Source organism: Peromyscus eremicus, chromosome X (genome assembly GCF_949786415.1).
Source record: "Peromyscus eremicus chromosome X, PerEre_H2_v1, whole genome shotgun sequence".
Classification (NCBI taxonomy): Eukaryota; Metazoa; Chordata; class Mammalia; order Rodentia; family Cricetidae; genus Peromyscus; species Peromyscus eremicus.
This window is the reverse complement of record NC_081439.1, coordinates 55,070,304-55,097,753: the sequence shown is the minus strand read 5'-3', so window position 1 is coordinate 55,097,753 and position 27,450 is coordinate 55,070,304. Positions and strand designations below refer to the sequence as shown.

Here is a 27,450-nt window from a genome sequence, read left to right as displayed (position 1 = left end):
CCTTGCTTGAGGTGTGCTTGTCCGTGCAGTGTGTGGAAAGGAACCTGGGGAAACATGCAGGTGTTTTGCAGGGAGACTGTGGTAACAATGTCCTATTGATGTAGGGTGAGTGGTAACATGCCAACTGTGCCTATGAGCCAACCTGAGGCCAAGAGGAAGTGGAGGAAACTCTTTTGGAGTTCAGATGCCAACAAACTCATTTCAGTTTCAAAAGTCTCTCCTTTTCCCGTTGCTTTAAGTGACAAAAGTGAACCTTTTGCTTCAGATGACAGATTCCCAAGAATTGAAACTAACCCAGAACACTAATTATTTTCAGTTTTACATCATTCCTTTAGCCCCTGCTCTCTTCCTCAAGAAGGTCTTGAGAGGTGCAAAACTGGAAAGGACATTTCAGTAAGGAATGTCTTGAGAAGAAACATTACTTTTTTTTTTGTTTTGTTTTTTTGAGACAGGGTTTCTCTGCGTAGTTTTGGTTCCTGTCCTGGATCTCGCTCTGTAGACCAGGCTGGCCTCGAACTCACAGAGATCCTCCTGGCTCTGCCTCCTGAGTGCTGAGATTAAAGGTGTGTGCCACCACCACCACCACCACCACCACCACCACCACCACCACCACCACCACCACCACCCGGCTCGAGAAGAAACATTACTTTATATTGGTAATGATGGTACACATCTGGAATCCCAGTGCTCAGGTGAGGCAAGACTTTAAGGCCACTCAAGAATAAACAAAACTGGAAAGATAAAAGATGAATGTGAACCACCCCCGCCCCCCGCCTTGCTCCTCCTCTTCCTTGCCTTATCCTCCTCCCTCAGCACCTGTTTTTCTTTCTTTTTACTGTTATGTAACCTAGGCTGCCTTCAACTGGCTATGTAGCTAAGGCTGGCCTTGAATTCCTGATCCTCCTGCCTCCACTTCCAAGTGTTGGCATTATTCTTGTGTGCCACCATACTGGACTTTCTTTTTTCCACAGGATCTCAGACTTGCTTTGAACTTGAAGCTCTCCTGGCTCAGTCTCCTCTGTGTTGGCATCAGAGGTGTGCACAGTGCCCTGGGCCACCATTTGCAGATCAAACTGCCCTCTATGTGAGAGCCACAGAAGACAAATGCTTTCCCTCAACTTCAGCATCTACATGGCTTTGCTTAGCTGTGTGACGGTGCGAAGCCACTGATTCATCTCTCTGAGACAGTTTCCTTCACTAGACCCTGAGGATAGAGCTTGCCCGACAGGGTGTGAGAGTGGAAACAAAAACAAAAACGGCCTAGGTATAAGCACAGAAATGCAGGCATACATATATACGCGCACGAGAGGCAGAACTGAGAAGCAGTATTGTTACCTGTCAAAAGCATCGAGAAGCCTGGTTCCTGGAATTCACCCAAACCAGCTGCCTCCGGGACCCTGGAAGGCCTGGCTCTGGTGGGCGTAGAGAAGGTGGTGCTTTTTTGGTTTCTGAGCAGTGAGGCATCAGGCACATAGTGCTGAGGAGAATGGAGGGAGATGGGTTGCTCATCACCTCCCTCTGGCTTTAGCTGAGGGAGTAGAGGCGGGAAACTGGCACAACCTTTCCTTTGCTGAGTCAACCGAGAAGGAGCCTGGAGAGTTCCAGTGGTGTTTAAATGGCAGTTTTAGTTTTAAGGATGCTCCCACCAGGGAGCTGCCCGAAGACACATGACTAAAAGCATAAGGAACCCAGAAGCGCAAGTCGGGCTTGATGAAGCCACTCTGCTGGGCCCATCCTGCTCTGTAGCATGGGGACAGTAGGCCTGCCTTTGCAAGGCCTTTGTGCTGAGAGTGGGAAAGGGCCTCACAGTAAAGGCCTGTTACCTGCCCATTTCCTTTCCCTTCTTCCTGGACAGCCCAGTCACGGCCCTGATACCAACGTGGAAACCTTATTCTTCAGCTGCCTGACTTTATTACAGTGGTGGCCATGACTTACGTAATTATCCCAGACCTAGGAGACATCCTCTACATCAACAGAAGACAGACACTTTTGGGGTTTTACTGCATGAACTCACACAGGTTCTACCTGTCCAAGCCAGGATTCGAACCTACTTTGTGTGGTCTGCCTCTTTGGGTGTCTGTGTGTGTGGAGGCTCTCAATGAAGGTGGAGGTTACAAAACGTACAATCTTCTAAGACTCAGACCAGGGTGTAAGTCAACCTGGCTAGTCTGTAAGTCAAACAACTTCAGGGTGGGGTTCTACGGGCAGAAGACAAACCTGTGGCTAGAGGTAGCCTGGGAACAACTGGAGGAAGGCTGAGAACACTGCTTCTAGCTCTGTAGGAAATGTCATCCATGCGCTACCAGTTTCAGGAGCCTCTGTGTGAGGGGGAGATGGATCCTTTATTAGGAAGTATACAAATATATTATTGGTAGCCTTCTTGCTGTCACCACCCACGAAACAACCTCCTCCTCAGCACCTGACAGGCCTCCACTTCCCACCCTATAAACAAGAGGGAACTGAGTCTCTGCAAAGCCTTCTCCTCAGACTGCAGGAGCTAGAATCGGAGGGCTGAGTCATCTTCCTCTTCAAAGGAAACCAAAGTGGACTGGAGCCACAGAACAAAAGGATGTTCTCGGAGCAGATCATAGGCTGCTCTTAGAGGGTACCAGCCCCTCCATCCCAGAGAGTTCAGACTGTCAGCATCCTGGGCATCATCCCTCTTGTCCACTTCTACTTATCTAATCAGCAGGCGTGTACTACACAGCCAGCTAACAGAGGCATACATTCCTACTACACCAGGTTTGGAGCCACAGAGACAAGGAGGTCCCGTGGGCTTGGAGGTGGTGTTCACCTTAAGGCTTAGGCTAATGTTCCCGTGACGGTAAAGGATGATTCTGCAGAGCAGCCTCTCTGGAACTCCCATTTCTCATGGTCAGGGCTAGGACTAGGTAGGCAGGAATTTTATAACGGAGGCCTTCTATTTATTTAGAGACAGAATTTCATGCAGCTGAGGCTGGCCTCACTCGTGTAATTAAGGATGGCCTTCATCTTCTGAGCCTTCTACTTCCCAAGTGGTGAGCTGAGTGGTACGAACCAACATACTCATGAGACTAATTCTTTAAGGGTCCCTTCCCCACAGCTCTAATTTCTGAAAGCAGTGCCTTGGAGCAGAGGTGCTCTTCTGCCATTTCTGCTTGTCTAGCGTTATTCCAGAGTATGGGTGGTGCTCACAGGGTCACACCACAACTAGTGGGAAGGGGGAAAGCATGGGCAGTTCAGACCCAGGGCAATTCTTGCTCAGAATAAAGGCATATGACAAGGCTTTCCAGACACCCCGAGACCCACAGTCGAACCCTGCTGCTCCACCACAAACGACAAAACCAGCTGATACCCACATTTGTGCATAGGCCCACATATTAGAGGGGGGTTTATTACTTTTTTAAGAGAATGAATTCATACTATCATAGGTTATAGAGAGCCATTTCTTAGTGCTCTTTCCTGACCAGTTAAAATCACCATGATGAGAATTAATAAAGCCAAACAAAATCTCTGGTCATTACCTAGGGTACAAGCAATTATTTGACACAACTGAATGCAAAGCAAGACTCTGCACGGCTGCCTTCACTGCACCCTGCTGAGGTTGTCCTTGGTGCGCACCACGTGGTCCTTCTGCCCTTCAGGAGGATTAGCCCATGTTCTGCCGGTTGCCGTAGCCTCTGGGATGGGTGTCCTTCCAGTCGTCCCACTCTCGCAGTCTGTGCACAGCTTTCTCTTCACTCTCTTCATCCTTTTCTTCCTGATCCTGCTGCTGTGGAGCTGCTTGTGTGAAGTCAGCTAACCCAGGAGAGTGAGAAAGAGGAGAGAGAAGCTGAAGACATGCAGATCAACACCACTAGGGAGCGCAGCTCCGCTCTGAACACAAGCAGACAACGGGAAGAGAGCACAACTAGCTGCCCAGGCATGGCACAAACGGGAAGGACATGGCTATTACTGAATGTTAGACACGATGCCACGGTACCAAGTAAAGATGCCTCCAGAAGTTTTCACAGAAGCCAAGATCATAGAGGTGTCCTCAACAAATGGATTCTATTTTGGGAAAGGATTCTTGCTAAATGACCAACAATCCCTTCATCAAAACAAAAACAAGCGAATAAAACCAACCCCTCCCCAAACCCCACCCATCAGCAAAAATAAAAACCCTAGAAACCCGAAATCATAGAAGTTAAAAAATCTATATGATTTGTGAATTTCCAGGGATGCAGCATTACAGGTAATTATTGCTCTACCAATTTGTTTTAATTAATTTTTTTTAAGGTTAAAGAAATTAGGTATACGTATCTCTGTAAGAGTTTATGAGCCCCAGGAACCCTCGGAGGGCAGAAGAGGATGGCGGATCCCCTGGAACTGGAAATACAAGCTGTTGTGAGCCAGCACATGGGTACTAGGAACTAAACCTGCTCTTGCAGACGAGCAGTGAGAGCTCTTAACTGTTGAGTCATCTTGCCAGCCCCAGCTTCCTTTACTATAGTCCCACGATCTTTCCACGTATTTACTTTTCCTTGAATTTGTTAATGTTACAGAATTCTCACACTGTCAGCCATGCTTAAGAATCAAATGAATGACATGGTGCCATGGACAGTCGCATCTACTCTGATAGTTGATTTGTGTGCTTTTTGCAATTTCACATTCTTTGAAAGATGTTTAACAAGAGTTGGAATTTGATTGCTGGAGGTCTTCAGTTTTCCTCTAATTGTGCTTAAAGAAACGTCCTCACATTTCTCTCGGTTCACATCTCTTATATTTTTGGTTGTGAGCCTAGCCTTTAACGGCTGAGCCATCTCTCCAGCCCTCGGTTCACATCTCAATAACACAACACCCACACCATTTTCTGAGAAAAGTATGTCTCCTTTGGGGCTGGGGAGCTAGCTGCACAAGCATGAGGCCCTGAGTTCAGATCCCCAGCACTGACACAACAGTCCGTGACTGTGGTCCCAGCACTGGGGAGGCGGAGACGGGCAGATCTCTGGTGCCTACTCGCAAGCTAGCTCAGTCAAACTGACGAACTGAAGGTTCAGTAAGAGACGACAATTGAAGAAGATACTTGATGCCTGATGTCAACCTCGGGCAACCTCCACTTAGATGCACATCCACCCTCACAAACACATATAATACATACAAAGACACAGAGAGGCAGGCGCACACGCGCGCGCACACACACACACGCACACACACAAACACACACACACACACACACAAACACACACACATGCACAAACACACCACAATAACCAAACTAGCATGGTAATGACCTAAACACAGATATACAGACCGAAGGAATGAAATAAGAGACCTCAGAAGTAAATTCAAGAAGCTATGGCCATAGATCTTTAACAAAGGTGTTAGGAACACACCCAGGGAACAGTCTTTGCAGTAAATTATATGGGAAAATTGACTGTCTACATGCAGAAGAATGAAACTAGACCTCGATCTTTCAGTTATAAAAATCTACTGAAAATAGTTAAATATCAGACTGAAAATATAAAATTACTAGAAGAAAACAGGAGAAATCACTTCAGACATTGGAAGAGGTAGGGGTTTTAAAATTGATTTCTTTGTTTTTCTATTTATTTAGTGTGCTTCTGTGTGGGGGAGGGGGCTTGCCACAAAATGACAACTTGTGGGGGGTTCTCTCCTCCACCATGTAGGTTCTGGTGTTAGAACTCAGGTCATCAATCTTGGGTGACAAATGCCTTTATCAGCCTTTATCTTGCTGGCCTGCAAGGACTTTTTAGGTAAAACCCCCAAAGCATTGGAAACAAAACCAAAAACAGACAAATGGGATTATCTCAAAGCATAACAAAAAGGTTCTGCACAGCAAGAAAAAAAAAAGATCAACAGTAAAGAGACACCTACAAGTTTAGAGAAAAGTCTCCATCTAATAAGGGGTATATATCCAGAAACTAATAAGGGGTGTATATCCAGAAACTAATAAGGGGTATATATCCAGAAACTAATAAGGGGTGTATATACAAGGAACTCTGAAAACTCGATAGTAAAAAAAAACCCAAACCAAACCAAACCCTCGAAATAATCTAATTTAAAAATGGGCACTAGACTTAAGTAGACATTTCTCAAAAGACATACAAATAACCAATAAATATATGAACAAATGGTGAACATTATTAGTTACTAGAGAAATGCAAACCAAAAACACAATGAGACCCAGCTTCACTTCAGAAACTTAAGAATGCTTATTATCAAAAAGGGAAAAAATAAGTTCGGGAAAGGATGCGGGCAAAAAGAACCCTTGTTCATTATTGATGGGTTATAAGTTAGTATAGTCCCTGTGGAAAACATTAGGAAAGTTACCTAAAAATTAAAAGCAGAGCTACCATATGCTCTAGCAATCCTGCTACCGGGCAAATATCCAAAAGAAATGACATCAGTCTGTCCAGGAGATAGTTGCACTCATGTTCACTCGCAGTGTAAAAAAAATGCAATCAACCCACGTGCCCATCATCTGAAGAATGGATAAAGAAAATGTGTTACAAATACAGAGACTTAAAGAGGATGAGCATCTTATCATTTGAAGTGACACAGCTGGAACTGGAGAGCATTAAGTGAAATAAGCCAGCCATAGAAAGAAAAGTACTGCATGATCTTACTCATACATAGAATCTAAAAGGTCGACAGCATAGAAGTTGAGAGAAGAAGAGTGGTTACCAGAGGCTGGAAAGAGCACAGGAGAGGGAGGGATGGATAAAAGCATGGTCAGTGGGTACTAAGTTACAGTTGCACCGGAGGAACGCTTTTGGTATTCTACGGCATAGAATTACCATCTTAAATAATGATAACATACTAATAAAAGCTATGGGAGGCCTGGACGGTAAGCTCAGTGTCGAGTGCTTGCCTAGCATCTGTGAAGGAAGCCCAAGGTTCCATCCCTACAGCCACAGAAAGAGAAGGGAAAAGCTAGGATTTTGAATGCTTTCCTTTGGATATCTGCCCAGTAGTGGGACTGCTGGATCATATGGTATTTCTATTTTTATATTTTAATGAAATGAAATGATGTTTGTGGAGACAGCTATGTTTATCCTGTTTTGAAAACATCATACAATATATATGTATACTGAAACACTGCATGATACCCGTAAGTTTGTACATTGCTTTCTATGTCAGTCATTAATGTTTTGATAGGATAGGTTTGGTTGGTAAATGTACTTATGTTACAGATAATTGCCGTTTTTGTATGGGGTGCTGGGGAATGAACCAAAGCTTTATAAACATTGAGTAGGTGCTCTACTGAGCTCCACCTGCACCCTCTGTTTTCTTTTTCATCTTGTGGTCCTGGGGGTGGGAGCAAACACTGCACATACTAAGCAGGAGCTCTGTGACTGAGCTCCATTCCTGATCCCCACTACCCTTTCTGAAATCGAACTGGCTAGTGGAAATGATCTTTCTCAACACATTATCTAACCTGATCTTGACTTTTCCCCTTCAGAACTCGAAACAGCTCTTTCTCTAAGATGTTCTGCTTTCCTTTGATGAGATTTTTTTTTTTTTTTTGACAGGACCCCACTGTGTAGACCAGGCTGGCCTTTTGACCTTGCATTATCTTTACCTGCTGCCCGAGTGTTGGAATTTCAGGCCAGTGCCACTGTGCCAGGCTGGGAATGGTATTTTAGTGCCACAATTTAGGTTAGTAGGTATGCTTATTACGAGGCTACTCTTTGTTTCTAGTCTTTTCAGTGGCTAAAGCAAAGGTCTATGCACTTATTATGAAATATACATTTTCATGTGTTTATATTAGGGTTATAGCATTGCTTGCTGTTACTTCCATTTTAAAATTGAAACTCTTTTGAGTTACACCTGTGTTCTCAAAGACAGGACAGAGTAAGGCTATCAGACAATTACTCATTTATACTCCTTTATATCGTACAGCCTTGAATTAATTAATTACATCAACACTGCTACCACCGTAATCACTGAGAACTGTTAAAGCTTTGTCCGTACACTTTTCTTATTTCCTCACTTTAAGAAGTGGTTGCATTAGAGATGCACATTATCCAAGCCTGTAAGTATTACATATGCACCCCCTCTTAACTCTCAGTATCAGTTCTACGAATAACTGATCTCCAGTCACCACTGCGGCTGTCTGAACCTCATTCTCTACCAAGTTCTTCAGGGAGGGACCATGGCAATGGTATTTCTTACTTCCTGGATTTTGAAAGCCATCTAGACTCTTTATACTTAAAAGTTTTTATCAGATACAATGTTCTTGGCTCCTATTTTTCCTCTCTGGGGATCTTAAATATTTGCTACTTTTTCACAACATGAAGCATGTCATAGTTCACAGGCAAGCTAAGACTTTTTTCCTTCAGAAGTAAACCACACGCAAAATACTGAGATGTCTATGACATTTACATTTTTTTTAAAAATTAGTTTTATTTGAACTAGTCTTAGTCATTCTGGGTGAAAAATTCCAAGAATATAGTATGTTTTTTATTTGTTTGTTTGGTTTTGTTTTTTTCAGACAGGGTCTATATCCTGCAGGCTGGCCTTATACTTCCTATGTAGCCCAGAGTGGCCCCCTGCCTCAGCCTGAATGCTAGGTTTATAAGTGTGTGCTATAATACCCAGCCCTATATTCAATTTCCCGCCTTGCCTTGGTTTTCTTGTTTAGGTAATTCCATTATCCATATGGCAGCTCTTCTTTGTTATCTTTAATATTTATCCCAAATCCTCTTGATCAGTTTCTTTAGTTTAAGTTCTCCTTGTTTAAAAAGTATTTAATCTTTTTTCATACAACACATTCTTATCACATTTTCTTCTCTCCCAACTCCGTATCACCTCTGTTTTGATTTTCATCTCTTCTTGTTGATTTTCGTATTCTTTTCCTTTTTACCTGGGAAGGCATTTTCAGGCTTTAACTCACTGTTCTTTCCCACTACTTCAGCTTTCCAAGTCTACCCTACTTCAGATGGTCCCTCTGTGCTCTAGGCTACTTTTCAAATAGTATCTTACAAATCATTGGAAAGCACTCTATCATATTTGTTCTTGTGTGCTGCGTTTTGAGACAGGGTTTCCCGTAGCCGAGGCTGGCCTAGAACTGTGTAGCTAAGGGTGACTTTGTACTCTGCTGTCCGGCCTCCACTTCCCAAGTGCTAGGGTCGCTCCTGGCTTTTGTTGACCTAGCCTTCTAGAGTGCTTGCAAATTTCTCTTTTAGCCCCTTAGTTTTGTATGGGATATGATCTTGGTGATTTTCCTTATAGTTCTGAAATACATTCTACATATCACACAATCCATCTACTTAAAAGTACATTCAGAGATTTCCAAGCATCATCACAATCTGTTGCTAATTTTTGTGTGAAGTTTGTCTGAACTTTGAGAAGGTTGTGACTTGGGGTGCTTATCCCAGTTTCCCAGGGGCTCCGTTCAGCTGCCTTCACACATACTGGAGGAGCATGGCGCCTCACTTTTACATGCCCCTCCTCTGTCTTCTCCATTGCTCCTGTCCCAATTTTGATTTCACTTGTAGCAACATAAAACAGAGCAAAACAAAAAAGGACAAATTTGAAATAATGCTTTAACATGAGTTGGGAGATCCTATTTGAATAGTGTGGGCCCCTGCCCTGTGAGACCGGATAGGTTACTTCCAAGAGTTCATTAAGGGCTGGGCCACTCTACCCCTTTCAGGTTGTTCAATCATGGGTGTTTTTTGCTTGCTTAGTTTTTACCCACTCAGCCATCTCACCAGATTGGCTTGTATTTTACTGGATAGCAAAAGCTCCCTTAGTTTCGAGTGCTGTTCTTAAATTGGACTCACTGCTGTCGTTCCTGAACAAACTGTTTTGAAACTCACTGTCGGCTTTTCCAGGTGGTTAGCCCCTGGTGTCTCCTGCAGATGCCAGTAACCTGTTTATATGAAGCAAAGATGACCTGCCTTTTCCTATCTTTACTTTGTGGTTCACAGGGATTCACTATCATCTATGTGTGTTGTAAATATTGTCCAACTTTATTTTGTATTTTTTAAAAGTATAAATACATGTAAAAAATGGAAAAATAAATGTGAGTGTCGATCAATGAGTTGTTAATACACTTAACAAGTTCATGTAATTGGAACCTATACAGAAATATAAAACACTAACTTTGCAGAAACCCCCTCAGGTCCAACTGCATTGCTGATCCCCCACTGGCTTTTAATCAGCACATACATGTTTCATCTGTTTTGAACATTATATGAATGAAATCACACAGTATATATGTTTTGTATTTGGCTTTTCCACACATAATTAGGTGTGCTTTGTGCAGCTGAAGAACTACAGTTAGTTTAACCTTATAGCTACACAGCAGCTCATCATATGAATATACCAAAACTCGCTTATCTGTTCTGGTATGTATGGGCATCCAAGCATACTGCATCCACAGTGGGCTAGTAAAAACAACGATGCTATGGCTTCAGTTATTTTATGGGTGCACTGTCTCTTCCTCTTGGGTCTATACCAGTGGTTCTCAACCTGTGGGTTGTGACCTCCTTGGCATTGCATTATCAGATATCCTGCATATCCGATATTTACATTATGATTCACAGCAGTAGCAAAATTACAGTTTTGAAGTAGTGGTGAGAATAATTTTATGGTTGGGGGTCACCACACCATGAGGAACTGTGCTAAAGGGTCGCAGCATCAGGAAGGTTGAGAAGCACTGTCTATATTAAGAAGTGAAACCATGACGTCATAGATGTATATCTGTATTCAACTTTTGTGGAACCACCATCAACTAACTCTTAGATCTCCCATCTTTCTTGTTTCCTTCACTTGGGCTGACTTTTTGTTTTCTTTTCTCCCAACTTACTGAAGTGGGACCTTAGGTTGCTGGTTTTCTTGTCTTTCTTCCCCCAGCACGGCATTTTCAACATTATACCGACCGATTTCCCTCTCCGCATAGCTTTGATCCTATTCCTCAAATTCTGATGCTCTTCCGGTATAATTTTCCTTTGACTCGTGGGTTACTTAAAAATGTGTTAACTCCTAAATATTTGGGGGACTTCCCAGATATGTTATTGTCTAAGAACACATTCACTGTGATTTCAATTTCTGAAAATTAATGGAAATGTATGATGGCCTATACTCTAAGTTGAATGTGTCATATTTATTTGAAAATGTTTATTTTGCTGTTGTTGCCAAACGGTGTATGATGACTGACAGTGTTGATCAGGTTTTCTATAGCCTAACCGGTAAACATAATTCTATAAATTACTAACAGAAGTATGAACACTCTCAACTGTGTAGGTCCGCCTCCCACTACTGACAACATGGCTGAAAAAACAATTGGAGCCAAGTTTTCCTTTGGCTCATTGCTCCAATTCTTCGTAATTTGTCCCCATAACTTGGGGATCAAGGCGAGGTTGAACATCACGGTGAAGAGCATGTGTTGGAGCAAAGCTATTTGCTTCGTGGCAGCCAGGGACCAGAGCGGGGAGCATGAGAGAAGGGGCCCTCAAGGACCTGCTCCCTTTGACAAGGCCCCCACCTCCTAAGCGTCGATCACTTACTAACAGCCCATCACATTATAAACCTACCAGTGGGGCAGTTCACTGAGGAAGGCAAAGACTCCAGGATCCACTCACTTCCGGAGCCCTACCTGCTGCACTGGGCATCAGGCTTTCAACATGTGGAGTTCATAAACCCCGACTGTGACGGCGGGCTTGTCTAATCCTCCATTTACTTGCTTTTATCTTCCTGTGATCTGAAGCGTGGTAACAGGCACGTACTGTTACAACTCATGTGTCTTCCTGGGCACTCGCCCCTTCCTTTTATCAGTACGAAATGATCTTTCAAACTCTCCTTTTCTCTTGACATCGGCTTCATCTAATATTACTGTAGTTTTGTTCATTTTTGATATTTTTGATATTTGCATTTTTTATATTTCGAAACACACCATTTCCTATTGACAGTAGGCAGCTGTGCTAAGATCATCAATCCCTGATTTCTCATTTGAAGGTTTGTTCCACTTAGATTTAAGGTGTTCTGGATTTGGCCATTCCAATAGATGAGTACTGGCATCTCTTTTAATTTATATTATCTAAATGACATCTAAATGTGCATCTGCACATCTTCTTCAGTGAAGTATCTAATAAAGATCTTTTTTTGGTCAATTTTGTTTCATCTGGCTGTTCATTTTCTTATTATTGACTCTTAAGAGAATATTTTGGATAACAGTCCCTTATCAGATCTATCTTTTAAAATATTTTGTATCAGTCTATAGCTTGTCTTACTCTCTCTCTCTCTCTGTGTGTGTGTGTGCGTGCACGTGTGTGTACATGTACTCACATATGTGTGTGTGAAGGTCTCTTGCTCCTCTCATGGCCCAGTTCAGTCTGCCGGTCGTGGCCAGTCTCCTACTTCTCTCCCTTCTCTGGACTCTCCACATGGCTGTACTGTTCCTAATACTATAATACAAACCTTCGTCTCGACCACACCTTGAGCGGTCACGTCCTCACTTCATTGAATAGGGTTACAATTTCCTGCCTTCCCCCTCACTTTAAGATGCTCTCTCTGGCTCCTGCTCTTTCTAATGGGACATCAACAAGAATTGCCGTCTTGGCTTTCTGTGGACTTTATTTCTGTATGCTTTCAAATTTTTCCCATGTGGGGAATATGTGTCTGTGTGCCGAGACCCGAGGTCGACACTGAGTATCTTCTATTTTTCAAATGAAGTCTCTCAATGAACATGAAATTCACCAGTGTGGCTAGACTGGCTCACTGGTGAGCTTTGGGGATCCCGTCTTTGCCTCCCCAGCACTGGAATTCCAGAGTATGCACCACCACCCTGGACTTTTTCAAAAACACGAGTTCTAGGGATTGAACTCGGGTCCTCCAGCCTGCATGGAAAGCACACATCCCCATGCAAACACATATAACTAAAAAAAATTCTTTAAAAATAAAACTTTTGTTAATTACCCGTCTGTGTATGGCTATGTGTATGAGGGCACACATACCATATCATGCTTATGGAGGTTGAAGGACAACTTGTGAATTGATTCTCTCTCCACTGTGGGTCGTGGGGATGCGAGTCAGGTTGTCAGGCTTGGCAGCAGGCACCTTTACCTGCTGAGCCATCTCAATGGTACAAGTATACCTATTTCATATACATATAGACCCATGGTTACACAAAACTTCCTGGGTCAAAAGGTGTTGTAAGTGGGAAAAGTTTAAAGCCTTCTCCATAGTGTACTATACTCCTAAGTTGCGATGTTCAGTGGGCTAAATGTATTAAAGGCTTTTTTTACACGTGTGTGGGATGTGTGCACACGTGTGCACGTACAGGCCAAAGGTTACCTGCACTGCCCCACCTTATACACTGGAGTGAGGCCTTTCATTTGAGCCAGAGCCCACTGCTTCAGCTAGCCCACCTCACTAGCTTGTTCTGGGAATCCCAGCTGTACCTCATGAATGCTGCGGCTGCAGGGAGATCACCCCATCCACCCAGCACTGACAGGGGTGCCAGGCATCTGACCTCCAGTTCGCAGGTTTGGTGGCAACAGCTTTCCCTGCTGGGCTCCCTCTCCAGCTCCCATGGGTCAATCAAGATGTGACCCTGTGCTAAGCTGAAGAGCATCTGTCTCATAGAGATTTTGACCTTCTAGCCTCTAGAGTAGTAACTTTTAATTTTAGAAAACCATGGAACTCTTTGGAGCCGAAATGCCCATTTCTCTCGCTTGCATTGCTAAACTGTTGAATTCTCCAGCTCATGAGGGCTCCTCCTGTGTGGTTCCCTCCTTTCTGGAATATCTTCTTCACTTTGCAGTTGGTATGGTCACCTTAAATTCAATGCTCTCATTCCTTAGTCAGTAAGTCTAGAAATTTCTATCTGAGTTTTAGTTATTCTGTGTCATGGAAGTACAGCATGCCCTGAGGTGAAAATCTATTAAAAAAACAAAACAAAACAAAACAGAACACCTTTCAAATGGCCACTGGTTAATGTTGGTGTGTGTTGGTGTGAATGTGTGTGTGTGTGTGTGTGTGTGTGTGTGTGTGTGTGTGTGTACGCTCTATTGGAAAGAGCACTAACACTGGAAAGTTGAAGGCTTGTGTGTGTGTGTGTGTGTGTGTGTGTGTGTGTGTGTGTGTGTGTACGCTCTATTGGAAAGAGCACTAACACTGGAAAGTTGAAGGCTTGTGTGTGTGTGTGTGTGTGTGTGTGTGTGTGTGTATATGCTCTATTGGAAAGAGCACTAACACTGGAAAGTTGAAGGCTTGAATTTAAATCCTAGCCTGGCCATTGTATTAGTGAAGGTAAGATACATCTCTTCTTCTTCTTCTTCTTCTTCTTCTTCTTCTTCTTCTTCTTCTTCTTTTTTTTTTTTGATACATCACTTCTTACAGACGATTATCTCCATCTTAAAATGGAGATAAGAATGTTTTCTTCACATAATTAAGACAAAGGAGACAAGGAAACTGAGGCTCAGAGGGTAGACAATGTCTCGCCTGTGAAGTAGCAACAGTGTACTGTTTGTGACTTCTTTCCTGCTACATAATGCTCATTTCTCTAACCTGTGCCCATCGTTCCCTTTCAAAGACGCCTGAGTGCCTACCGTGGTCTAACCACCAAACTGAACACCAGGAACACACAACATCAGAAGGCCTGCTTTCAAGGGATTTTAAGTTCCCCTCCCTCCTTCAAACTGTGGCCTGCCCTCCAGTTCATGCCTCTTCCTGGTCACTTTCCAAGTACATGTAGGAATTGTTCTTTTAAAAATATTATGTTCAGTTTGTAATTTCTGACTGTCCAGGGACCAGCGTGACACAATCTGCTCTGTCATTACCACAAGTGGGTCTGTGATTTTGTTATCTGGCTGGTCTTTTCATGTCATAATTGGGAGAGATCAAAAAATGACCCTGTTCAGAGTCACCCGCTACTGTTTTAATGGTAAAACGACAGTGACTAGGCGATTCTTGTCAGACTCTTGGCTTAGACTAACTCTGCTCAGGTTGTAGTTGGGAAGGTGTAAGGAATCGGTAGCATAACCATCTTCCTCCCGTTGCTTCATACCTGGTGTCGGCTTGGCTAGTCCCCGATCTGGTAATGCTCCGTATTTCTGATGCTGTTCATACCAGTCACTCACCGTCATAGTTGCCAGACTTGGATAACCAGCTCCAAATACTCTGCAAAAATCATATTCTGTTTAGAGAACTAAACAAATATAGAAATAGTGAACAGCCTCTTTCCTCTTTAATGAGGTGGCTATCTGTGTCATTCACATTCCCCTACCTGGCAATCTTTTGAGGACTTGTACAATCTCCTCCAACAATGCAAAAAAGAGGGCATCCAGAAGGAAGGATTAAAGTCAAGAGCCTTCACGATAGTGAGAGGGTAGATAGCCCAGGGTCATCTCCCAATAAGCAATCCCAAGGGCCAGCGCTCACAATAACATTGGGAGTTAGCAATTAACACTGGCAAGTTCTGAAATGTGGAGAATACTTTCCTGCAACTCTGTGGAATACCACCAGTAACTCAGAATTAAATCACGGGTAGGCACAGATGTTCTTCTGAGAACTGCTCACGAAGGCAGGAAGAGTGTAAATAATAGGAAAGAAACACAGAAAGCATGCAATTCTGCATTCGACTTACTGACTTCTGTGTTATATTGGCTTTTTAAAAGTTTGATGTGAAGGGTATTTTTGAGGACAGACATGGAGAAAGTATCAGGAAAGCTTTAGGTGCTTTGTGGAAAAAGCACCACTCATGCTTGAAGCCATAACTTTGCAAAAATGTCCATTTTGTCTTTTCCTCAAGCACTGCATGAACCATCAAACTGAGGCTGCAAAGGCCGGTCAGTGTGTAGCACTACCTACTTGGCTTGGGCCTTGTTCCGAGTGAGTATGAAGGGTTTCATTGGAGGCTTCTCTGGAAGAGATGAGTGAGAAGTTGATGCCTAAGAAGAAAATTAATTTTAGAGATGCATTTGCCATTTTCCCCATTTTATCACACAGGCTTTCAAGTCTTCTGGGGCTGAGAAAGCTCTGGGTTCAAAATTCACTCCCTTTCTACTAACAGTGGTCAAGCTTTCTGCTTTTGGTTTACATGTATTTATTTCTTGTGGGGGAGAGTGAGGTGTGAAGGTCAGAGGACGATTTGCTGGAGTCAGTTCTTGCTTTCCATCCTGTGGCTTTTGGGGAACAGACTCAGGTTATCAGCCATCTTGGTGGCTCCTTCTATTTATCAGTCTTGAAGGGTATTAAGTACTTTGCTAAAATGAGAGAGAGCAAGTCCTCTCAGGAAACTTCTTACCACACGGAAAAAACTACTTGGTTTTAAAATAGGCCCATCCAAAGAAGGAAATTCTAAAGCCTACTGCCATGTTCCACATAAGCTCCTTGAGCTGAGTCTGAAGTGTTTTCCTTTAGCCTGACAGTCTGTGGAAAAGAATTACTAAGAGCTTTCTTCCAAAAGTCCTTCCCAATGTAATTATGCTGTTAATTTTCAAGAACCTCTAAGGTATTTTAGAAATTGATGCCAGTCTATAAAGGGAGAAAAGGCAGACTAGTGGTTTTTATACAAAGGCATACAGGCATGCTGGAACAATCTATGGTTAAACAGCCGGGCAGTGGTGGCACATACTTTTAATCTCAGCACTTGGGAGGCAGAGTCAGGCAGATCATTGTGAGTTCGAGGCCAGCCTGGTCTACAGAGCGAGTTCAGAAGAGCCAAGGCTGTTACACAGAGAAACTGTGTCTCGGGAAAAAAAGTATGATTAAATAGAAGGTGTTCATTTGGTTTTCACTGAATCTCTTCCAGAGCCCAACTCAGTACCACATGAGAGGTTAAAAAACCAAACCAAACCAAACCACATACACCTAACAAGGCAGGGACAAGGAAGGACTCAGAAGAGTCTAACCTCGAAATGCCAGAGAACCATTACCCTAGGTAAATGCTCAAGAGGCCTTATGACCACGGAAGAGTAAGTTCATTTTCTGGTCCTTCACCATGAAGGACCAGGTTGGCGTTTTCCTCAGGATCAATTACTGTGGTAGCTGATCAAGTCAATTCATGTTGTATCCTGTACCACAGAGCAAGCTCCAGAACAGGGTTAGGATGGTCAAAGATGCTCTAAAGCTCTTCTACAGGTTTTTTAAAGTAGTCTTCTGGGCATTCTGTACATGACGATGCCCCCGCTGCAGGGTCTCCTATCTGGGTATTGACTGGTCTCTTAGTGTGCAACTATGTAAGGCTAAGTTCTAAGTCTTTCCCCAACCTAAACACATTCCCTGCTCTTTTGTTTCATCTTCCTTGTTTCTCTTTCTCTCCCCCTCTACTCCCTAGTTCTGCTTTTCTTACTCATTCTAATCCTGGCCTTTCCCTTTTCTATAATAATTAAGTAGATTATAAAGGGCTCCTTCCCTCCTTATGCCCTTTTTTTCACAGTCAAAGCCAATTTAATTTTATACTATCCAGTTCTAACTAAGTGCCTTAGACTACAAGCTACCAGGGCCGGTTGCTATAATGAACTGCAAAGCTACCCTGGCCAACCACAGCCTTTTCCCACTTATCCCAATGGGAACAATGCTTTTATGGAAACTTACAAAGATCTAGTGTTTGCAGTCCTGAGGATTAAAATGAGGGCTCTGCCCATGCTGGACAAGTTCTCCATCACTGAGTTACTTTGCCAGTGTTTTCCAATTTTTGTTTTGAGATCTTTTGTTTTGTATCTCAAGTCACTTCTTTGGCTTTGAACTCACTATGTAGCTCAGACAGACCTCAAACTTGTGATGCTTCTGCCTCAGCCTTCTGGGTAGAGAGAATTCTAAGTGTGCATTACTACATCTGGCTAAGGGTTTTCATTTGCTTTCACTTGTGCAGAACGTTCGAACTTCTGGCAGCAGCTTTCCATTGCTATGTGGGCAAGGACAAGGCTTACCTCTCTTGGAGCGTCTTTTTCTTTGAGGATCTTTATTTCCTGGTCAATGCTCTCCATCTCTTCTAAGCTGATAGCAATCCACCTCCGAAGGTGAAGGAGGTGATATTCACGAACACGCTCATCATCTGCTTGACCACTTTCCACAGCAGATTCCAGTGCAGACAACCTATGCTCCACCTCCTTCTTCTGCTTGTATCTGTTCCACAGAAAAGCATTACCCATGAACTTACAAATACAGACTTCTTCTAAAGAAGGCTACAGTAACGTCTGCCTTTGCAGATGTCCAGGCAGCATGTGTGCCAATTCCTACCTTGGAAATAGTCTATGGTCTAGGACTAGATTCTAAAATCCAGAGCCAATCCCCAGACTACAAAGTAAGAAAGGGCCTAGGCATATCTTGATCTCAGCAAGACCTATCATTATCTTTCAGGATGAGATGCTCTAGTCATCCGGCCATATCAATCCTCACTCTGCTGGATATTCAGTGCCACAGAGTGCTTCCTGTAAGTCCTCCACTTCGAAGATGAATCTTCAAGGAAAGCCAAAATCTTAGAGGTCACTGTTTACCTGCCACTGATGCAGGACTTCTTATGAAACTGCTGAAAAGCTGGTCATCTTTTTTCTTTCATGCAATACATTCCTGAGGTATCCTGACTCATCTCTACCTAATTTTAAGAATCAATGATCTTGGCTGAAAATGATTCCCATTTTCCAGGATGCATTCTGGTACCTCATCTATCATTCATCTGTCAATTATCTCTAGAGCGTGACAAGCACTTTTAGTGCTAAACACAGTTTATAACAGACAATCCTTGCCTTCAGGCAGCTTTCATTCTAGCGGAGGAAGACAGATCAAAAGGAATAGATGACAAGGTGGATGAGGATACACACCACGAAGCAGTAAGAAGCAAGGTGAATGGGTAAGACAATGGTGTGGAAGTAGGCATGCTAGTACACACAAAGTGAGCAGAAGCGACCCTTCTGAAGAGATGGCCTGAGCAAAGCCAAGACAAGAAGGCAGGGAGTGATCCTCAGATCCAGAAGAATATTCTAAAAGCGAAAAGCAGATGCGCATGGAAGAGTGTCTAGAATACACAGAACGCAGGGAAAGGAAGTAAGATACCAACACAACTTTAGGGAGACGGCAGTGCAGGTGGTCAGAGATGGACGCATTAAAATACCAAACAGGCAACATTTGCTGATGTGTTGGATGTAAGGCTTGCAACACACAAGAGCCAAGTGAAAATGCCATGGTTTCCAAGATAAGTCTTATCAAATCCCTCTGCCTGAACCCCCGCCTCACTTCCAGAATAGGAAGCTCTTCTTTGGAGTACCTAGATAAGGTCTTAGCTTCAAGTCGATGGAGAGTTTAAGGTGAGGGGAGTGGTCCTCGAACTCCTCAAAGTTTATATACAGAACTCTATGTGTATGCATTCTTTCCGTTCCTTCCTCTGCATATATGCCTTCTTCCTCTTCTCTCATCTCCCTAGCCCCTTGCTCTCCTTTTCCAGCTTATTTTGACAAGAAGAGGTTTGATCCCAAAGTCAAGGACCACTGCACTGTAGACACCGTTATAAAAACGCTTGGGCTCTTCTTTGACCCAATAAGAAAGCATCTTCTATGTTACAATATCAACATACGTAGCCTTCTGGGTAAAACAATACAAAGGGCAATTCCTAGCTCAGGAATTCTACTACTACTGTTACTCGAGAATGTTTACTTGGTTCCACAAACAGCTCCTCCTCCTCTTCCTGTGTCACAGGAAAACAACACGTAAGGGTCCTAGGGTGTATCTACTCCAGGATGAATTCTGGATGAGTCTAGTGGTCCTGTAAGTAAAGTTGGCTTTTCTCTTTCTCCATGACCACTCAGCCCGTTCACTCTCTGTTCCATCCCTTGCTTCTGTGACTTAGCTCTTTTCCATCCTTTAAACTCCTGGCTTTTCAGCACCTGTTCTTTTAGGCTAGTGGTTTAAAAACAACAAACATACAAAAACTTTTCTCTTAGATAAGGGACTTTCTTCAAATGAGCATTTGAATAGGACCCCAGTAAGTAATATACGAATAAAAATGTGCCTTGGAAAAACTAGAGGAAGTCTCCTAACATAATTCAAAGGTGGAGCTATAGGGCTCTGAAGGGCAGACCAAAAACCACTGCCCTAGACTCTATCAGTGTCCCAGGCTCCCCAGTGTGGACCAACTATTGCCTTAGAATCCCTTACCCCTATAACCACTCGGATTCGGAGTTTCCTTGTGCTGTTTCCAAGCAGTTACAGTGCTAAGGAACGACTAATCTGTGTCAAATGGGCCAACCACAAATGCCTATTATCAGACATGATTCTCTTTTGTGGAGATGCCATACCAGCATCAGGCTTGTCTGATGGCCGGGCAGTTATAACACTAATTGCCCCTCTATCTTCAAATCTCTGCTTCATGCTTCCTCCATATGCCTCATCTGTTCCTCCATCCTGCTTTTTTATCATTCTGTCCCTATCCACTTCTTTCAGGACTCACTGTCAGTTACCCGCCTTCACTGTACATAGCTGTGAGGTTTCACTCCATTGTTTTCCTCCCCATCTTAGAATTGCCTTTCTCTAACCTACTTCCTTCCCTTTCAAGTGACTCTTTTATGCTTCAGAAGGAACAGTGCTAGAACTGGAAATTTGAAGACCCGAGTTTCAATTCTAGCCTGACCCCTAGTTATATAATTTTGGTCAAGGCAATTTGAAAAGCACATCCCCATAGCTTTATAATGTGGATCTATTTCACGGGGCTGTTAGAGGATCAAATGGAAAAATGCTCAAGAAAAGTCTTCGTAAACAGCAATACATACATTACTAGCAGATAAGAAAAATGGGCTTGGGGAGGGGAGGGGGACAGACCATGCCCATCTATTAAGTGGTAGAAGTTAGTCACCCCAAGATGGTCTGATTCCAAAGAATCAGTTTTTGCAATGCAGTATTGCTTCCATTTTGGAATACTACTCTATATCTGTCTCTCCAGATACCTCCAAGCTTTAACTATGATCCAGTTACTGGGCTGGGAATCATGAGATACAATGCAGTTAGAATACTAATACATTACTAGTCAAGGCCTCTGACCTTAAGAAGTTCCAAGTCTAGGCCGGGTGGTGGTGGCGCACGCCTTTAGTCCCAGCACTCGGGAGGCAGAGCCAGGTGGATCTCTGTGAGTTCGAGGCCAGCCTGGTCTCCAAAGCGAGTTCCAGGAAAGGCGCAAAACTACACAGAGAAACCCTGTCTCGAAAAAAAAAACCAAAAAAAAAAAAAGAAGTTCCAAGTCTAGAGACTGAAATAATTATACTCTGCTAAACAGCATGAATTAAACTATGTGTTAAGGTAGGGTGTGTGTGTGTGTGTGTGTGTGTGTGTGTGTGTGTGTGTGTATGTAGGGGGCTATGTAAAGAGAGGCCTTAGACTGGATATAACATTTTGCTTCTGTAAATTCTTCTATTTGTACTTTGTTGGGTCTCTTCTGATGGTTATTTCCTTCCCTTTTCTCTCCTAGCTTGCCCTGAAGGCTTAATTGTTAGATTTTTCCTACATATTTTTCCTTGGAAAACACATCTATACTCACCACAGTAGAGCGCCTAACTTTTTTTTGTACATCAGTCACAACACAGACTCCTAAGTTTTAGTCGCATATTTCCATTTGTCTATGGAAGTGGCCACTAGTTGTCACTTAAGAACCTAAATCCACTAAGTCTTACAGTCTTATTACTTACCCGGCTTCTTTCATTTCTGTTAAGAGAATGGAGGCGCTGTTACTCAACCACACTCACACTTGGTCCTGAAAGATGGTTAAGAGAATATGCACAGGGAAGCAGATATGAGAGAAGACATGCCATTTAGGTGTTTTATTTAGGATAGTCTCAGTAGCTAGAGTCACGGGCAGAAGGAGTTACAGAAAGGAAGAGTCTGGATAACTTGGGGTTTTTGTTTGTTTGCAGAATGGGAGATTGAGCCCAGGCCCTCGAGCGTTCAAGGAAAGCACTCTCATTTGGCTAGCAAGTTTGCCCTGAATAATTTTTCTAGTCACATAAATGCTTCTTACAAAAGTAGTGTCTGTGACAGCTCTAACTTCCCTTTTATCACTTCATTCCAGTTGGATGGTAACTTGTGGCCCAACTGTTTCCTTTCCTGTCCACAGGCCTTCACGTAGACCTCTGCTCATCCTAACTCTTAGAGCTTCTGTCAAACCGACTACCATCGATTTATTCCCTGTACATACTTCAATCTACTTCTGTTTGGGACATGCTCATGTGGTTTCTCCTACTTCTCACCAGTAAACATTGTTGGAGCACTTGGTACATGCCAGGCCTTGTGCTAGGTCTAGAACAGTGAACAAGAGAGAAACGGCTCCTACCCTTATGAAGCACACATCCTAGTAGGAGAGAGACGAACCTGAGAGGATGGACACATGAGCTACATACATGCCATGAAGCAAGCAAACATGGAGGGAAGAGAGAATGATAGATGTTAACTACTTAAAGAGACTGATGTGGAAAGGGATCGCTAAAGAGTAACACTTAAGCTGAGACCTAAACAATAAAGACTTGGCCATATGAAGAAAATTTAATATAAAAAGAACAGCACATACAAAGGAAGGAAGGAGCTGGTCTCTTCAAAGACCCGGATGGCAGCCAGTGTAGTTTGGGTCCAATAAACAAGTAAAGAATGACATGCGATGAAACTGGAGAAAGACATCAGATTACACAGGGCCTTGCCTACCTAAGGTTGAGAGGCATTGATGGCTTTAGAGGAAGGTGTGCTGGTGGAGATGGAAGACAACAGGATAAGATACCTTCTGCTGCTAGAACTGACGGGCCCTGCTGACGGACTAGATGACAAAATTCAGAAAAAGGTAGGTCTTGAAGCTACCTCGTAGGCTTCCTGCTTACACATCCAGGTGAATGGCAGTGTACTTACTGAAGTAGTGAAGACCTGGGTATGTGGGCACACTTGGAGTGAAAAGCCAAGGCTTTGAGCTGGAGATGTCGAGTGCTTCCCTAATATGCATGAGGTCCTGGAATCAATCCCTAGCACCACAACAGAAAAGGAAAAGAAAGAAATAGGAAAAAAGCCAGCAACCGTGAAATACCCATAAATGGTGTTAGAACCATGGTCAGAAGAATTATAGGATAGTTACATGAGTCCAGGAGAATTAGTATAAATGTAGTGTTGACAACTCATCTGCCACATAGTTTTTTTTTTTAAATGTTCAAAGATCAAGATTACAGGCCAAAGAAATCAAAATCAAAATTAGATACTTTTTTCTATTTGACTAATTGAATTTTCTAGTGTTAACATCCAGGACTTGTGAAATGGGAAATACTTTAAGACTTTGTTCTTGTGGAAGGCAACAATTGCCATACAGCAAGAGTCTTAAAATATTCAAAGAGGAATCTATTCCAAGGAGACAGTAACCAAAGAAGCACAAATGTTTGTTCATAGCATTACTTAGAATCACACACACACACATCAAAAACAAAACAAAACAAACAAACAAAACCATACCCCAAAATGCAAGCAAACAGAACAAAAACAGGATCTAAATACTTGACAGTAATAGTTTAAGTGATTATGGTACAACTATAGAATGGAATATTACAAAACCATCAAATATGGTTTCAAATGACACGGGAAATGCTCACAATATTAGTTTTTAAGAGACAGGATAAAAAGCTGTATTTACAGTATTCTTCATAATTTATTAACTAAAATAACTATATATCTGAAAGAAAATACAGCAGAAAGTTAACAATGACATCTATGAATGCTAAGATTAAGGCTTATTTTGCAAATTTTCAACAATGAGTAATATTATTTCCACATTCAGGAACTCTATAGTTTCTAGTTTTAGTGATCTTTCAAGACTCATCTCATAGGCCATTGTGTTCGGAAGGCTTTCCCTCAGCCCTCCACTCGGCTGTTGTCACCCCTGGCCTCTCTCTTCCAGTCTTCCTGGGGGTGATTATCTGGACACAAGAGTCACTGGCTTAGCTTCTCATTTATGCCTATGGGCACAGTTCACAGTTGTCAAAGACAGGATTATTGGAATCTATTTTGTATCACTCTAGCCCACGTTTTTATAAATCTTCGTGACTCACTGTTCCCTAACTACATTTCATTACTCTTCATACCCTTAGCACCTGAACTTGGAAAATTAAATTTCCCTCCTCTCTCTTCTGCTTTCTGTATGTCTGTGTGTGCGTGCACGCACTCTGTGAATCAAACTTGGTGTCTTTTGCACGCTAGGCTGAGTTTATTTTATTACCAGCTTACTGTCTGTGTCTACCGGAATCAAAGCTTCATGACAACACTCGCTTTCTAACATCTAGAACAGTTCCTGGCATTCGTGAAGGGCTTAATAAGTATTTGTTCAATAGCCTAACTAATTCTCAACCCTTTAGATTCCAAGCCTTACCTATGAGCTTCCTGCTACTGGACATCTCTACTTAGCTGTCTAGTAGGAACCTCAAATTCAACATGCCACAGTACTCAGTTTCTGCTCTCCCCTAGCCTGATTTATGCTTTACAACATCAATATATTTTTATGATTTCAGAATTTCATACACACATACAGTATGTTTTGATTATATTTCCCTCCAACTCATCTCAGATTCACTCTACCTCCCTCCCAACTCCTTGTCCTTTTATTTATTTATTTTTATTTATAACCCGATTTGTACTGTCTATTTACTCATGGGTGCTGGGCCAATTACTGCTTCTTAACCATATTAAGTAGGTACCACTGTTATTTAATTTCACATACGACTGAACCTGAGGCTTAGACAGGTTAAATAACTTACCCAAAAGTCCAACGACCCATAAGGAAAGCTGAAACTCAAACCCAGAGCTCTGATTCTGTGATCTTACTTTTAACCACAAATATTTAACTACACCTGACCTTGAGTCCTACTGTGCCAGCTACTGAGCTATGCTGAGAGTCCATATGTATTTCTGCTAGTCTTCTATAAAATTCTCTATGAAAGAGTACTTATTATCTCAATTTTACACCTGCCCCAAATCACAGAGTAACTACTGATGGAGCTTGGATTCCAACACTTTCTCAAGCTTGCCCCTTCCCTTCCTCACATCCCAGTTCTCTATGATGTCTTCATCATTATCCCTTCCCCCTCTCTGCCACCATTTTGCTCTAGCCTTATTTTGTTGCTTGGGAGGGGGCACTTTTCTCCTCCCACACAACCCCACTCCAGGACTGTTTAATGCCTCTGTGGCTTTACTAATGCTACAGCTTCCCTGAGCTAATCCCCTCTCTCCTCAGGCTAACATTCCCGTTTCTCTTAAAACACCTCAGAACAGAAATCCCCTTCCTAGGAAGCCTACTCTCCTCCCTTGTTCCCTTGACTGCCTTCACACTACCCCATGCATCTCTTTATACATCTTCTCCGGTCATGCTCTTTCTGTTCCACTTCTCACCAGAGCACAATGATCACCCACATTCATACAAACACCCAGACAGGCTGCATCCCCAGTGCCTAACTTTGTTCTCAGACACTGAGCATTCATTGACTTTTTTTTTGAACTAAGAATAAACAACATCAAGGTTACATGATGCTGTACCAGGGTTATGATTAATTTAGGATGTTATACATCTCAGCCTGTACTCCTCAACAGAATCGCTCAATAAATAGCACAAAATGCTGTGTACTTTTGGGATATTTACCCCATACAGCCAGCATTATGCAGTGATATGGAAAAAGTTAGGATATACTTTGCCAATCCTGAAGGTCAGGCTAATAAACATTGTTACTACTGGTAATCATAAGGTGTCTGTTGAGGGGTTCTGTAGTTTTGGTACAACCCCCTCAACTATGGCAAAGGCTTCTCAAGACTCAGGAAAGTTTGCTTTCACCCTGGCCTATGTTCAATGAGAATCAAGAAAATGACATACACTATTCTGTAGTCCACACACACACACACAAACACATGCACCCCCAACAGCACTGCAGCCCTCAAATTACAGCCATTGACCCACCTCTCTATTTTAGCCTGTCTTTGAGATGCCATAGCAACGAGATTTGGATAGGCCATGGAGGAGCTAGCAGTGTTATTTTCAGCTGAGTTATTCTTGGTTTGGGGTAGCTGAAACTCTGCCACATGATAGCAATGACACTGAGTTAAGAAATTTATGAAGTGTTCTCGAGCCCGCTGCAAATGATCTAGACGCTTGCTGGGGTTGACTTGCTTCATGGTGAGAGCTCCTTGCAACGCTGGCACCATCAGGTACTTCAGGTCGGTGGAAGCAATCTCTTCCAGATCTTCATTTCGGCTGGAAAGAGCAAAGAGGAGGCCGTGAAGCCTGGTTGAGCATTAAACTGTGGCCCTTGCTTCTGGGGGAGAACAGAGTTTGGAGAGAGTGTTACAAAGACAACAACTGGCCAGATTAAAAGAAAGTGGTCGAGGCAGTCAGCCGTACACTAGGGAGCATTGTCCTGGAATATTAATCATCTCAGAAGAGAGGTGGACAATGAAAAGAATGCACACAGAGTGAGCAAGCAGGAACCGCGCGATTTTAGCCTTAAAGTTCCTTTCCACCCAGGCGCAATGGCTCCACCCTTACTAACCAATCATTCTCTGCGGTTACGACCCTCTCCCCCATACCTGAACAAATCAAGCTGCGATAACATTCCAGCAGCCTTCTCAAGGAGGTCCAATCCTTTGGTCACTTTATCCTGGATTGTCCGGGAGCCGGTGGGTTCAGTTGCTACTTCCACTTCCTCCAGAAGTTTCTTGCTAGTTTCGAAGAGCTCCGGAAGCCGCGGCAGCAGTAACTCGTCTTTAGACGCTGCCATCTTGTGGGAGAAAGAAACCCGGAACAATTCTGACCGAAGTCAAAGGTAAACTCAGTAAAGAAGAGCCCCAAAGCCCTCACGACCCAGGAAACAGTTACATCATTGGCCAATTGCTTTTTACCAAAGTGTCCCAAATGACTTCTGGGAGTAGTAGTTTACCGGCCCTAGCAACCGTTTCCATGGACTCATTTTCAGCAGGCAGCCTGTTTTAAAGTTGTAAGTGCTGTTTTACTGAAGATGGGCTGGGTGTGGCCAGAAGTTGGACTAGCAAGTTCCCAGGACTCTGAGAATTCTGAGTGGCGGGGCTGAATTCCTAGTGCTAGCTGGCGTGAGAGGGCGAACCCGTGGGTGCGGTGCGGGGAGGGTCAGACGCTGGCCTTCCATCGCAAGTCAAGCAGTTTACCAAGTAGAGTCCTGGCAGCTAAGGGCCACCCTCTTGGTTGGTGGGTTTGCTTGCCATAGTGGGCGCACGCTCCCGTCCGTCTTCCATCTTCCACCGCTCTTGCTTGCTCCCAACCGATCCTCTCGCGCTGGGTTCCCCTTCCCGCCACCGCCTTTTGTCCTTACACACTGGAATGCCCTTTGGGCCGGCCCCCCTCTGAAGCCTCTCTCTTTAATCCCGAATCTTTGGAAACTCACAGCTCCCATCTGTCAACAGCTGGCTGCCTTCCTTTCTGGTCTCTGTCCCGCCCCCCTCCCCCCCCCCCCCCCCCGAAGTCAAGCTTCACTTCTGTGCGATCTCATTCCCCCT

The 27,450-nt window shown here is 43.3% G+C and overlaps 1 protein-coding gene across 2 annotated transcripts; it reads right to left on the bottom strand.

The window, feature by feature from the left end:
* Window positions 1-624: 624 nt before the first annotated feature.
* On the bottom strand, window positions 625-26,807 carry Igbp1 (immunoglobulin binding protein 1). 2 transcript variants are annotated; one of them, XR_009376092.1, is made up of 9 exons: window positions 26,509-26,807; window positions 25,883-26,176; window positions 17,865-18,060; window positions 15,802-15,881; window positions 14,999-15,111; window positions 3,504-3,777; window positions 2,218-2,318; window positions 1,336-1,477; window positions 625-731 (listed from the first exon to the last, which is right to left on the bottom strand). XR_009376092.1 is itself a non-coding variant. In XM_059250993.1 (6 exons), the coding sequence occupies exons 1-6, from the start codon at window positions 26,697-26,699 to the stop codon at window positions 3,629-3,631; spliced, it is 1,023 nt and encodes a 340-aa protein (XP_059106976.1). In that variant the 5' UTR covers window positions 26,700-26,807; the 3' UTR covers window positions 3,340-3,628. The 2 variants fall into 2 exon arrangements, 1 of the variants encoding a protein (XP_059106976.1); XM_059250993.1 differs by lacking the exons at window positions 625-731; window positions 1,336-1,477; window positions 2,218-2,318 and having other exon boundaries at window positions 3,340-3,777.
* Between the last annotated feature and the right edge of the window lie 643 nt (window positions 26,808-27,450).

Bases quoted from the DNA above. Each gene is read 5' to 3' on its own strand.
- Igbp1 (XM_059250993.1), bottom strand. From the start codon at position 26,699: ATGGCAGCGTCTAAAGACGAGTTACTGCTGCCGCGGCTTCCGGAGCTC. The intron at 26,177-26,508 runs GTATGGGGGAGA...TGCTCTTTCCAG, and splicing joins TCGCAGCTTGATTTGTTCAG to CCGAAATGAAGATCTGGAAG. The intron at 3,778-14,998 runs GTATGAAGCAAC...CTCCTGGGTTAG, and splicing joins ACTAGCCAAGCCGACACCAG to CTGACTTCACACAAGCAGCT.